Raw genomic sequence first — 11,462 nt, 5'->3', positions numbered from 1 at the left:
TTTAATTCCAATAAATACTATAGTTTCCATGGGATATACGAAAAATTTGTTTTGCAGGTGGCGCTAAAAAAGCACGGGGAAAGCTGCGGGTAAAAGCTAATTAAATTATGAAATTATTATGGACCGAAGTACAGGCAACAAATTACTCATCCTTTTTCCTTTATGTGTAGGTATGTTTATAAAAAAAATAAATAAATAGATACTTAGACCGATCGTTAAAGACAGGAATAACTAAGTTAATATCAGTTGCGAAACCTGTCTTCCACACACGCACACCCTTGAGAATTCCCACCGCTACTAGTTTATATCGTGTAAAAAATGAAACTGCATTTTAATTATCTACCTTGTTGAGTCAGAATGGTTCATGATGATTCAGAATGCTTCATGAAGTTCCATTTAGAACGGGTACTGTTTTAAATTTTGCACGATGAACAAATACATACATATCATCACGTCTTTAGCCCTTACAGGGAAGACAGAGCCAGCAGTCTTTTCAAGACTGGAATGCCACGTCTGTGTTACAGGTTGCTAGCCCACTGCCTTAATGAAGAATCCCTAGCTTGTAAGCCTTTCCTTGATTGACTTTTAAAATCTGCCCGGGAATTTAAATTTTAAAACAAATTAAAACTGAATTTGTTCACGTTATTATCGTTATAACATTTCTCTTACTTGATCAATTTTTTTAAAACTAAAACAGTTAATTAAATTTACTAAAATTGCATTCAGTGAAGCGATTCATATTAAGGAAATATTTATATTTAAATTTACAACTGACTAATTTTTGACCATTCGACTTAACTGATCTTCATTAGTATTATTAAAATCATCGCTTTTTTAAAAGAAATAGTTAAGAGTTTGATATACGAACAAAGTTGATATCCGCGCGTCATTGCTTGACTCTAGTTATGATAATAAAATGAAGTTTTTATTTGAGGAAAACGGTTTTAAAATTGAATAATAATCACGAAGTAAGGAATCATCAGTAAATATATGAAACTGAATGAATTAAGACTTATATTTATAGTAAGTCTGAATTAAGACTTATATTTATAATAAATCAAATTGAATAGTAAGTATGATTTAGTAAAATATACTTACGAATTAGAAAATAATGAAATTGAAGATATTTGAATTATATATAACGGTATGTTTGACGCAATGGTCATATCTTATATAGGTATAAACTTCTCGTGTCACCTATACAGTAATAAGGGTTGTCCACACTTAACATTTTTTTAACTAGAAATTACTTAAATGAATGAATGAAATGAATTAATTATTTATATGGCAAAACAACGTTTGCCGGGACAGCTAGTAATATATTATATATTTTTATTCTGATGTGGTAGTAATATTAGTCCGCTTCTGAGAGACATAAGGTTCAATTTTAAATAAATTTTAAAGCTATGCAAAACCAGCCGGCGCACAAATAATAAATAATTATCTCTTTTAAAACAAATGTTATATAAAAATAGAAAACCTTTCATTTACTCAGTCACATGTTTTATACAGTTTTTTTATATAAAAATTTACATTGCTCGAAGGACTTAATTAATTTAATTGACAAAGTTGATATTTCAGCTAGCAGGCGCCTGCGTGGTAGTAGTGGTGGGACAAGGTGATGACCGCAGGAGCGACACATCTGAAAATCATAAATTATATGTATTGTTACCAGTAGTTGTTAAAAATTGTTGGCCATGTATTGGTGGCCTAGGATCGTTTACTTTTTTAATACTTCATTCAGTATACAGTGAAGGGATAAACTTTTAAGATTCTATTAATTTCTATTATTCTAAATAAATAATACGTGAAACTGGAATCTCGCAGGATATGGTTCCTACGAATTGCTACTATTACGTTGTTACGTCTTATTGCCCAGGATCAAGGCTTTTTATAAAATAATTCTCTATTATACCAAATAACTGATCAAAACGGTATAAAGGCATCGGTGACGTCTATCCTTAAAAAAATTTGTAACATTAAATTTCATCGGGCATGTAATGTCTAAGTTTAATTTATGTACGGAAAACAGCACAGTAAAACTGTACATACATTAGAATTTAAACACTATTATTACGATATTAAGATCCAAGGTATTATCTTCGATTTGTTGTATGAAAATCAATAGCTTCTGCTTATGTTTATTAGCAAATTACAGGTTCCGCAAATGGGTTTATTTATTGCCAAGTCGTTCACATTGTGCCGCTGGCGTAGGTTTGCCCAGGAATTTTCCTTATATTTCAGAATTGTTTTATTTGTAGGTATATAATAATAAACAGATAAACTCTAGCGTTGTTTTTCTGTGATGTCATTACAAAACTAAATTTGAATGTAACTTAAAACTACCCGCATTGTTTTCATGAATAATCCCATGACCCAAACCATGCTGACTAACATATTTAGTCAAAACCTATCAACTGTCTTCTTTGATGTAATTTGGCAAAGACGGTTTATTACGTCCGCCAATGAAATATTTTGGATATTACCATGAAAGTGAGGCCCTGTACAAAGGCTTGTTTTCATTCTGCATGAGTTAGCCCCGGTTAAATACTCATATCTCTAGAGAGAAGGTCGAGGTGCGCCTTTTATCACGAAGCGATTCCCATCTGATCTCTGCAACCTTGAGAGGGAACCTTACTCATGTTAGATCATAGTACACAACCAGTTAGTTGCCTGAATGTGCAGGTGTCCTCACCATGTTATTTCGCACCGTAAGAGCAATGGTTTGTATTACTTTGCATTCAAACAAATGTACATGAATATCTCGGAAAAGAGTCTTTGGTACATGGCCAAGGTAAGCCCTATTACTAAGGTACTAAAGCTAGTATTTAAGGGTAATACTCACTGACACCGCACGCTTGCGCACACCCCAGCCGCCCAGGGTTGGTATATGTGACATTGTCAGTACCGCACACTGGATTATATTCTGGTGTCACCGGGCAGTTCCGCATGCACTCCTGCGCATTTGAACTTCCCCTGAAATTATGTTAAAAACATTTATATGAATTTTATGTTATGGAAGATTAAAAGTCCGTGACTTACTTACTGAGAATAAAAAGGAAAATATTTCAGACAAGTTAAATATAACTATTAGCAAATAAATGATAGAGTTGATGCGTTCTTGGATTTTCAGAAGCTGAAAATTTGTCGTTGTTTGTTGGAGATCTTATCGCAGTACAGGCATAATCTAATACTATTTCGTCACATTTAGTCTTAGACCGATTGTATTATATGTATTACTTGAATCATGCTATTAGGTAAATTAATCTTATTTAGGAATTAATCAAGCAAAAAGGGGCATTGTAATAACATATTCAAGTAAGAAGTGCTACGTAAATATGTTACCCATTTCCATTAGGCGCTTGAGTTGTAGTACTTTGAATCTGGTTTTGCCACGGGAACTGTCCCTGACCACCATTTTGATTTTGCCAAGGAAATTGTCCCTGTCCGCCGTTTTGGTTCTGACCACCATTTTGGTTTTGCCAAGGAAATTGACCACCACCATTTTGGTTCTGGTTTTGCCAGGGAAACCGCCCTCCACCGTTTTGATTTTGCCGAGGAAATTGGTTTTGGTTCTGCCACGGTCGTTGGTTTTGGCTGTCCCATCCATACCTATCATCTAGAGTGTCTTCGTTATTGTTTGATTGTCTTTTGTGCCTAAAAACCATTGCAAAGGCTGGACAGGCCACCGCCACTGTAAAAATAAAAATATTTTTTGTAAAAACAGTAATGATGAGGTATTCACAAAAACGTACCGTGAATGTCATTATGCGTCACCTTACTTAACCGGTTTATGATATTTACGATCAAGATCATATTGTACCAGACAAATGCATTATTTATTTCCTTCTTAACTAACTTCATTAACCTATGTTTAAGTTGTAAGGTTGTGGTTAACACGTAAGTGTGTAACGGGATTCCCAATTCCCAGTAGTTTGTTATTCGGTCATGGCCTATAAGGTCAAGATTCAAAGATAATAATTGTCTAGTTGTGTTTGTCACTTTTTTAAATAGATTCGATAATATTTATTTTAATGTGATCAGCATATATAGCTTTTTTTGCAGAATATATAACAAAGCTATTACATTGAGTTGTATAAGTCTTCCAAATGGGGTTCGGCTTCTAGTTGCATGATACTCGTATTTTAGATACTTCATTATTCTTCTTATAGATAAGTACTCTTCCTCCATGCTTTAGTCCCGATTGTATCCTCATCACACTGGAGAGGAACCCGGTATATGCCTTTGACCATGGATCCATGGTAAAGGTCAAGGTTTTTACACGAAGCGACTCCCATATGATCACCGCAACCTTTGCAGGTAACACGGATCCACCAAGGTAACACATCCAGAACTACGAAAATAGTCAATGGTACATAGCCGAGGTGGGATTCCAAAAAAAATCCGGTTAAAATACGTCATTCGACCACCGACGCTGTCTTTTTTATAGAAAAGTACGTAATCGTCTGAAAAACAACAATTAGTCTATAACGTTAAGCTAGTTTACCCTGGCACTACTCTCCACCAACGTTATTACCCGCGATCTCGGCTCCCGAAAACCCTGCTTAAAGGGATATATATTTGAAAATTATTTCGGTGAAATCCGCTCAATATCATCCGCATAGTATGAGTACCTAACCGTAAATAATGATAAACTACTCACCGACAAGAAACACTATGAATAATTTATTCATTGTTTACTAATAAATTAACTAAAAAAATATACAAAGTGAACACGCCGTGGTGTAGCTGTCAACTGGCCGGCCTCTGCTGCGTTTACGCTTTATAAACTCAATTCATGTGTCATTTTATCTTTTTTCGCCTCAATCGCAGACGTATATAGGGTTGTGTATTTACTTTTAATCATTCTTGTAAATCCCGCTGATCAATACTAAACGTAGAATAGAAGTCGTTAACCTTTTGCAATTAGCAACATCATTTTGATGTATCATAGTCGACGAGTTACAAGAACTGTCATGTTAAGAAAACCGGAGAAGTGCGAGCAGAGTCTCGCATGAAGTTCCGTAACATTTTATTTTTATTGAAATTTTTCCACATGTCATATACTAAATACTTGACCATCATCAAAACCAACACTCGTTTGAACTTTAATCAAATAACTGTTTAAGTCACCACTGTATCATTTAAATACCTCAATTTTTCAAAGAAAAAAGCATTTTAAAACGCTAGCAAAATAAGCAATAATAATAATGAATTATAATGAGTAAAGTCTATTTCTTTTATTCAACACTGACTTGAGTGTTTAAATTATATCTATAATTTAACTCCTCGATCATTAGGTATAACCAATTTTTTACCGATAGTTTGAGTTATGAGCTTATTTCAAGATCATCGCTGTAATAAGAATATTTATATACCCACCCAAATATTTATATGATAACATGTAGCTACACCCCTAATATTGCGTCGATAGTTTCCTTCCAACGGGATACAAATGGGATTCCCTACTTTATCTCGGAAATTTATTTATGAATTCTACTTATAAGCTAATTAAGTAAGCTTTGAACATACACACATACATATAGTCACGTCTATATCCCTTACGGGGTAGACAGAGCCAATAGTCCCGAAAAGACTGAATAGCCACGTTCAGCTGCTCGGCTTAATGATGGAATTCAGATCCAAATAGTGACAGGTTGCTAGCCCATCGCCTAAAAAAAGGATCGCAATTTTATAAGCCTATCCCTTAGTCGCCTTTTACGACATCCATGGGAAAGAGATAGAGTGGTCCTATTCTTTTTTGTTATGGTGCCGGGAACCACACGGCACCAATACAAAAAAAGCAAGTAAGCTTTATTTTTTTTTAATTAATTTACCTACTAACAATTTGTCTTTTTCTCTAGGCGATTATTACTACGTCACAAAGTATTAAGAACCAGAACACATAAAGCGGTCGTATTATGCCCTGCCGGAAACCACAAGAACTGCCGTATATTATCTATACTTCTTACTATTTAATATATAAATGTGAATGTTTATTTGTTAGAATATTTGTATTATTTGTTATGTACTCTTCGGCGCAAAAAATGGAACGGGTTGAAATAAAACCCTATAAGGCTCGTAGTTTTAATGACGCTCGAAGACCATGTATAACTGAATAGCGTTATTAAAATTCAGAAGACAGATTGCTAGCTCGCCTGAAGATTCCCTTTATAAGCCCTTCACTTGATTGACTTTAAAAATCTGCGCTTGAAGAGAAGCAGCTGACACTAACAATGTTTTTTATCGCTACCATAACAGCACAGAAGCTAGTTTATCACGTTATTTAATTAATCTTGTCTAGATTAACTGGACCTGAACTTGTTCCGATGTCGTCGTCCTCAAAGAACAGGTTCTTAAAGAAGACTTGTCAGGCTGGCTTTAGTCATAAATGTCGTCAATAATATGAGGGGAAAGATGCAAGACTAATTAAGGTTATGAAAAAGAAGGTATACCTAATACATTCATTATTCATGCAAGCTCGTCAGTTAAGGGTTCTCTTAACCTAACTTTGGCCAGGCGGTTTAATTAAGCCATATATCAGGTATACGGCTGATATATGGCTTAATCAAACCGCTTATTACACAAACTTGTATTAAAATAATATATGGATTTTTTGTCCTATTATAAAGGGATCTCCTTATACAGATTAATTGCAAATAATCCCAGATTATTTCAAAAAGTTGTGGGATTATTTTTTCAAGCAGACTTATTCCTCTCTGTCATTGCTTGTTGTCGAAAGATTAAATTTAGGTCACAATCGATCCAAAAATCAAACTATCTCTTACAGCGCCAGTTAATCCATTGCCATCAAAATTGGACTAAATATATTATTCAGATTTATATGTCCACCTCATTGCTTTTCTAAAACGTCCGTCATAGGAATGATGATCGCTGCCTGAGAAATAAGGCATAGCAAATAATGATATATGATACTTTGCCACTTTAAATAGGTTTATGTTCATTTTATTGAGTTCTTAGAATGAATAATACCTTAGTATTCTTTTTCTTATTATGTTCACAAATTTAAATGTTAAGATACGCTGGAACGGGGAAGTATTCGATGAAGGAACATGATCAAATAGAGGATGTCAAGAGTTTTTTTTTTACCAAATCTACATAGGTACCTATACAGTTTACTTACCTACATATGCTAACTAGAAGTACCTACACCCGCGGTCCTGACGTCAGGATGGCGTGTGTACCTATTTTATTTAAAATCTTTACTTAGAAGGAGGTACACGGATTTTTGGGAGAGGTACACTGAGGTACACATCAAGTACGTTTTTAATCCAAAAAAGATATTTAAATCCGTGAGGTACACCCGCGATTCTGACACACGCAAAAATTTGGCTTAAAAGGTGGATATTAACGTACCCCGTTTACTGCTTTTTGTAGCTTTTATATAAGTTATAAAAAAATCAAGCTAAAATTAATAGATTCTGCTATTTCTAAAATCATTTCGAAATTAAGAAACCCGATGAAAAATAAAAATGCACAATTATTTACTGTATATAATTATTATTTTTCTTATTCTCCTGGGCACGGGGGATCATGCAGATACTGCACATCTGAAATTAAAAAATGTGTATGTGCTAAAGAAATAACTACCTAATCGTCTGTCTATTAACTCTTTACTTTTTAGCCACTGATTTTAGTCGTCAAGTCTTTTTTTTTTTTTTGATGCTACTGATAAAAGTCTCCACTTATCTCCGCAACCTTTGCAGGGAAACCTACCCCTTATAGTACTGTGCCACCTTGTGGACGTCCCAAATTACTACATTGAAACTTCAGTTTTGACGAAAATATTTTGTGTCAAAACTTGAGCCAGCAATACGTCAACCGTATTGATACTGACCTACTCCACATATTTGAGCACACCGCAAGTGCCCAGCGCTCCAGTACCTCTTGTTGTCTGTGCCGCAAACTGGGTTGTATTCAGGGGTTCTTGGGCATATGCGAATACATCTTTCCAATTCGGTTCTACAATGACATAAGAATAATTGCATTAAGAACATTGACGGATATTTATAATCTGGTTTGGTGCATGCTTGTTTCGCAACTTAGTTGGTTCCCTTGTAAACATTCGGAAAAATATATTGCATGATTTGTCCTTCTAAATTTAATCCCAAATCGATCCAGAAGCTTTGAGTTTAAAGCAAATATAAATTTCACTTTACAAAATATATTAGATATTTAGAATTCCGAAAAGATATTCTTACGAGTCCCTTTTTATGAAAAAAAAATTGGAATATACAAACTTACTCGGAAAAAATTTAATTTTGTTCATTTATTTCAATTTGTGATTGTGCAATTCCACATACAGCTGTAAGGAAAATACATGATTTTAATTTGAAATCAAGTTTTATGTATAGTTTTAAAAACTACAAAACCTTTGTAGAGAGAGTAGATTGTGCCCTTGCGTTTCGTTTGGCTCTGGACTGCCCTGAACAGCAAATAATAGGCACGGGAGTGCCCACGGATCTATTAATGAAAATAATAATAGTTAATTTCCAAAATCCAATTACTTGTTCCAAAGAACAATTTTACAAAGTATTTGTAACCTTAAATTAAGTGTTAATAACTACTTGAAGTAGGTACTTCATAACATACGCATTAATAAAATCTAAGTAAGCACTTACCGAAAATCACAGTTATCATAATCAAGTAATTTTCCATTTCGCCGAGAAATTTGTAAAACGTATTATTTCTTTATACTATTTTATACAACTTACTTAAACTTAGTTAAGAATTACTACACATATTTTATTGTAAGAAAAGGTAGTACTGAATGTACTGTAGCTAAACTGGTTTATATATATACCTTTGGTTATAGATTCGAAAGCATTAAAATTGAAATATTATTACCATTTTCTTTGAAGGGTGATACATTACCAACGTACATGAGTCATTTAAATTTCCCTGTACTTATTTAATGGTTTTTATATGATTACGTATACTCGTGTAAGTGCGAAACAACTACTACAACGATGGAAAATGCTTGAATATCTACATTGAAATAAATGCAAATACTTTTTGTTTATGTTACTGAAAATCATTATTCTCCTAAAGATTTCCCGATTGCGTTGTCATGCCCGCGAAGGACCAAAATCCAGGACTGGGTAAATCAGATAATTAGGCGGAACAGCCCGAACAGGGGAATCTAATCTAGCATGGGTCATATTACGTTTCTAACTCGAGCGGCAGGACAAACTGAAGCTAGATTGCTAAAGCCTCCACCAAAGAAAGTCGAAATCGAAAGGTCAAGTGGCACCTGTATAAAAAATTGCAAGGTACCGTTCAAGTCCTATTACACCGATTAATACTTTTCTGAGTTTCAATTTCTAACGGTGGTAATCATCGTGAGGAGACCTGCACTAAGGTAACTAGATGTTCTGAAACTCTCTGCTTTTGCAGACCTTTCTAGGTGAGAACACAACCGGGATTAACGCCAAGAGGAAGTGGTTAAGTGCTCCAGCAGCTAATCTTCTGCAAATGAAGTAGTTACTTAACTACCTAAGTAGTTCTTCTTCTTCACCAATTCACACTTAAAACATTTATTTTACTGGAATAATTAATGTTGAAAAAGGGCAAACATACTTAAAATGGCCAAATACAAATACTTACATACGTACAAATACGTAAACACGCCTCTTTCTCGGAGGGGTAGGCACAGGCTACATTTTTCTTTCGTTTCAATCAAATTCATCCACTCTTCATTCAATTTCGACAGTTTAGTGTAATCTTATCCAGTTCATTCAATTTTGTCCCCGATTAAATTAAGGCACGTTCGTGTAGGCATAAATGCAAGATATTTAAACCATTTGCCCATTAACTACCAAAACTTATGAAAAATATTTTCATTTAACGTAGCAATCAGTATAGATAACAAGAGAATAACGACAATCAACACGATTTATCTCTTTTCGGTTCACATCAATGAAAACAATATCAGTTTTGTTATTAAAAGTTTATCTGGCTTCTTTCAAAATAAATGTGCATACCTATTGCACGTATCCATTTTGAATATAACGTTTAGTGAACATTGACTGATAGTATCTTTTTATTGATATATCTCTTTATCATCTTAACGTGTTAGGAAACATCCTCCACCACAATACTTCGGAATCCAAGCTCCGCCCTCACATCATTACTGTTAAAAAAACTAATTAATGTTAAAAAGCCTATTAGGGCCCCGTGTTTTTTATATCAACATATTTTTTTTAATCTGTCAAATTTTATAGTAGCACCTGATTACAGCGATATAACCAAATAATAAAAAATCAAAGATTGTGTACATTGCACACGCCACTTGAGGTAGCCATTAAATTACTAGTATCACATCGAAAATCAAATTTTTTACTATAGATTGCTACACACAGTAGCTTGCCGTAACTATGAAAATACTAATCGTAGCCATGTCGTAGCTTATTTCTAACTATAGGCGGCTACACACAGTAGGTCGTCGTAGCCATAAATACTAGTCGTAGCCACGTCGTAGCTAACTTCTGGCCATGCACTGCTACGCGCGATAGCGGTCGTAGCTATGAAAATACTAGTCATAGCCATGTCGTAGTTATATTTTTTTAAACATAGACTCATACTCACGGTAGCTAATCATAGGCATTAAATTCTAATCGTAGCTCTAAATTTTCAACCCTACTAGCATTATACACGATAGCTCGTTGTTTTAACTTTTTGGCGACATCGTTGCTCTTATTCACATATATACAGAGCAACTATACTATTATAAACTAATTTCTGACCATAGAGTGCTAAACACGATAGTTGGCGTAACCCTAATATATTGACTAGCACATTGACTGCATACTTAAATCATATAAGTTTAAACAGGCAAAATATTATTATTAGAAATTGTTAACAAACAATTACCTTGTTTCTATAACCAAATACATTTCTGTTAAATGTATTTATATTTCGGCTATCATATATGTGCGAAATCGTTATATAACTGGGTGGCGGTACATAGTTCACATCACTATCGCATCAGCCAGTAATAAAATCATGCTTTGTCTGTTAGTTATTTGTGGGTATAATGAGGCGATAGGTGTCCTGATTGCTATTCATAGATTTCTCATAATAACTAGGATAATGACCCCTGATAGTTTTATCTTCATTTAACATCTCCTGAGTGCGTTGCCGGTTGCAACTTTTTCTTCATAGATAGTTTTTTACTGTTGTCTGATGGGAAATGACGAAATCATATCTATTCAGCAGATTAGATTCAATACTTTTGGTTCTTATTTTTATGTTGACTGTTGCATTGCAACTTTTGGTACAAAAGAGAAAGTACTTTTTTAGTTTAATATCACTAATTATAACAAGTAAAGTTAACATTAATAAAAATAAAAATTAAAAATAGTTTAGTATATTGACTACAACATCGAATAGTACGAGGAAAGTATTATTACAAACAATTAGAATTAAAATTCGTTTTACTA

The 11,462-nt window shown here is 34.0% G+C and overlaps 1 protein-coding gene and 1 long non-coding RNA gene across 2 annotated transcripts; both read right to left on the bottom strand.

The window, feature by feature from the left end:
* Positions 1-1,402: 1,402 nt before the first annotated feature.
* On the bottom strand, positions 1,403-4,794 carry LOC132901997 (bifunctional endo-1,4-beta-xylanase XylA-like). Its single transcript, XM_060945465.1, has 4 exons — positions 4,664-4,794; positions 3,346-3,694; positions 2,846-2,976; positions 1,403-1,642 (listed from the first exon to the last, which is right to left on the bottom strand). The coding sequence occupies exons 1-4, from the start codon at positions 4,692-4,694 to the stop codon at positions 1,578-1,580; spliced, it is 576 nt and encodes a 191-aa protein (XP_060801448.1). The 5' UTR covers positions 4,695-4,794; the 3' UTR covers positions 1,403-1,577.
* A 3,102-nt stretch (positions 4,795-7,896) lies between these two features.
* LOC132901985 (uncharacterized) lies at positions 7,897-9,753 on the bottom strand. The gene is made up of 3 exons (XR_009656967.1): positions 9,628-9,753; positions 8,266-8,326; positions 7,897-7,983 (listed from the first exon to the last, which is right to left on the bottom strand). It is a non-coding gene; the product is annotated as an uncharacterized LOC132901985 (long non-coding RNA).
* Positions 9,754-11,462: the final 1,709 nt, after the last annotated feature.

The sequence above is a fragment of the Amyelois transitella genome, chromosome 8, assembly GCF_032362555.1.
Source record: "Amyelois transitella isolate CPQ chromosome 8, ilAmyTran1.1, whole genome shotgun sequence".
NCBI lineage: Eukaryota > Metazoa > Arthropoda > Insecta > Lepidoptera > Pyralidae > Amyelois > Amyelois transitella.
Note: the sequence above shows the minus strand (reverse complement) of the source record. Positions and strands in the feature narration are given on the sequence as shown.

Coding starts and splice junctions, on each gene's coding strand:
- LOC132901997 (XM_060945465.1), bottom strand. CDS start 4,694: ATGAATAAATTATTCATAGTGTTTCTTGTCG. Junction 3,695..4,663: donor ATTCATAGTGTTTCTTGTCG/GTGAGTAGTTTA, acceptor TTATTTTTACAG/TGGCGGTGGCCTGTCCAGCC. Junction 2,977..3,345: donor CAAGCGCCTAATGGAAATGG/GTAACATATTTA, acceptor ACATAATTTCAG/GGGAAGTTCAAATGCGCAGG.